The 1,785-nt window shown below is 37.1% G+C and overlaps 1 protein-coding gene across 1 annotated transcript in view; it reads left to right on the plus strand.

The window, feature by feature from the left end:
- The window catches only part of LOC119339067 (ABC transporter B family member 28-like), a gene marked incomplete at its 5' end in the record, with an annotated part of 15,561 nt that overhangs the window by 11,691 nt on the left and 2,085 nt on the right, over positions 1-1,785 (plus strand). The window contains 2 exons of the mRNA XM_037611243.1: positions 1,123-1,185; positions 1,281-1,539. Coding sequence (XP_037467140.1) covers positions 1,123-1,185; positions 1,281-1,539 — 322 coding nt within the window. The remainder of the gene's footprint in view (positions 1-1,122; positions 1,186-1,280; positions 1,540-1,785) is intronic.

Below are 1,785 nucleotides of genomic sequence, written 5' to 3' on the forward strand. Positions count from 1 at the left end.
CTTGCCATTTTTTCTGGCATGCCGTGTTTTTTACAGTTTTATTGGGTGAGGATGTAATCCAGCCACTTACCGTGGACCTTAGAATATCTAACTTCTTCCTGTATACAACACTAAATCATCTACAACATTGAAGCCTACTACATAGCTTGAGCTGTTTGCACTGTTTTTGTTATCGAGTGGTTTACTGCTTACCAGTAGCCAGTAGTTTGTTATAAAGAAAGAAAGAAAGGAAAATACATTCACTATTGAGTGGGTTACTAGTAGATTGGAAAAGACATAGCTTGAGCTGTTTGCGCTGTTTTTGTTATCGAGTGGTTTACTGCTTACCAGTAGCCAATAGTTTGTTATAAAGAAAGAAAGAAAGGAAAAGACATTCAGTATTGAGTGGGTTACTAGTAGTTTGGAACTTTGGCTAATCTCTTTGACATCACTGTGACGTTCTAGCTTAAAGGACTGATAGTACTACTCATATCAACAAGACGGATCATCTTTTCTGGAAGCTCATCTCCTAAGAACCTCTGAGTTAAACGTGCTTGGCTCGGAGTAATTTGGGGTTGGGTGACCGACCAGGGAAGTTCCCCTCTGTGACCAGTCTAGAGCCTAGAGGATGATAGCCAGGAGTAACTGGTGCCAGTCTGGGAGTGGTTGGGGTGTTACAACCACTAGCAACAAGCATAGTGCAGACTTTAGCACCAACTTTTACAAGTTTCTCTTCCATTTTGACCTTTAGTTTAAAAAATAAAATATAAACATTTTTCTCATTGTCTTTTAGGTTTAACATGGTGTTACTAGCCACAATTTTACACTGCTGAAATATAACATTACTTGCTTCATCCAAAAATTAATCAATTCAAAAGGGCCTTAGCACCATGTAAGCTTCTGCTGCTGAAACTGATTCTGTACACAATAATTCATTTGCCTTACCTTTTCTTTTGCCAGTATTCATTTGTCTTACTTCGAGAACACATTTTATGTGTATCCAAGATACATGCACACAACAGCTTGGCTTTACACTTTCACTCATCAGCATGCATGTTCATTCGTGTTATGAATTTCATGTGTGCGATGAGGCTTGTATTGTCTGGTTGGAATCAGAAGAATATGATTATTTTACTATTTCAGGGCAAGTTGTCTATTGGAACCATGGCATCTTTTATTGGTTACACATTCACACTGACCTTTGCTGTAAGTAGCAAATCTTGCTTATTGAGTATTTTATTGTAGCTCCATTTGTTGTTTATTGCATATATATAGGTATAAGATAAAAACATGTATTTTAGGTTCAAGGAGCTGTTAATACCCTAGGTGATCTGCGTGGGACATTTGCTTCAATAGAGAGAATAAATTCTGTTCTGTCAGCAAAGGACATTGATGATTCACTTGCATATGGTTTAGCCAAAGAACTTGACAATAAAGAACCTGAAGATTCTAATGCTAGAGTGCATGGAAATGGCACTGTTAACACACATTACATGTCAGCACTGAAATCTTCAAGCAGCTGTAGTGATCTAGCCTGGTCTGGAGACATTCACCTGGAAGGTAGGATTCCCGTTTTAAATATTTATGCAATTAATGCAGGAGTTCCCTCCATATTATACAGATCCATATAATTTCCATATTATGCATTACCATCTGCTATATTCCACTATTATTTCCATATTGTGAAATGTGAATGTGCAGCTTATTTTTCTAAGATTAAGTTTCAGGTTTGACTATTTGTAATTTAGTCTATGTTCTGTAATAAGCTCGTCATGGTGTCCTCAAGTTTGACTTATTTGTGTTGAA

This window comes from Triticum dicoccoides, chromosome 7B (assembly GCF_002162155.2).
Source record: "Triticum dicoccoides isolate Atlit2015 ecotype Zavitan chromosome 7B, WEW_v2.0, whole genome shotgun sequence".
Taxonomy (NCBI): Eukaryota; Viridiplantae; Streptophyta; class Magnoliopsida; order Poales; family Poaceae; genus Triticum; species Triticum dicoccoides.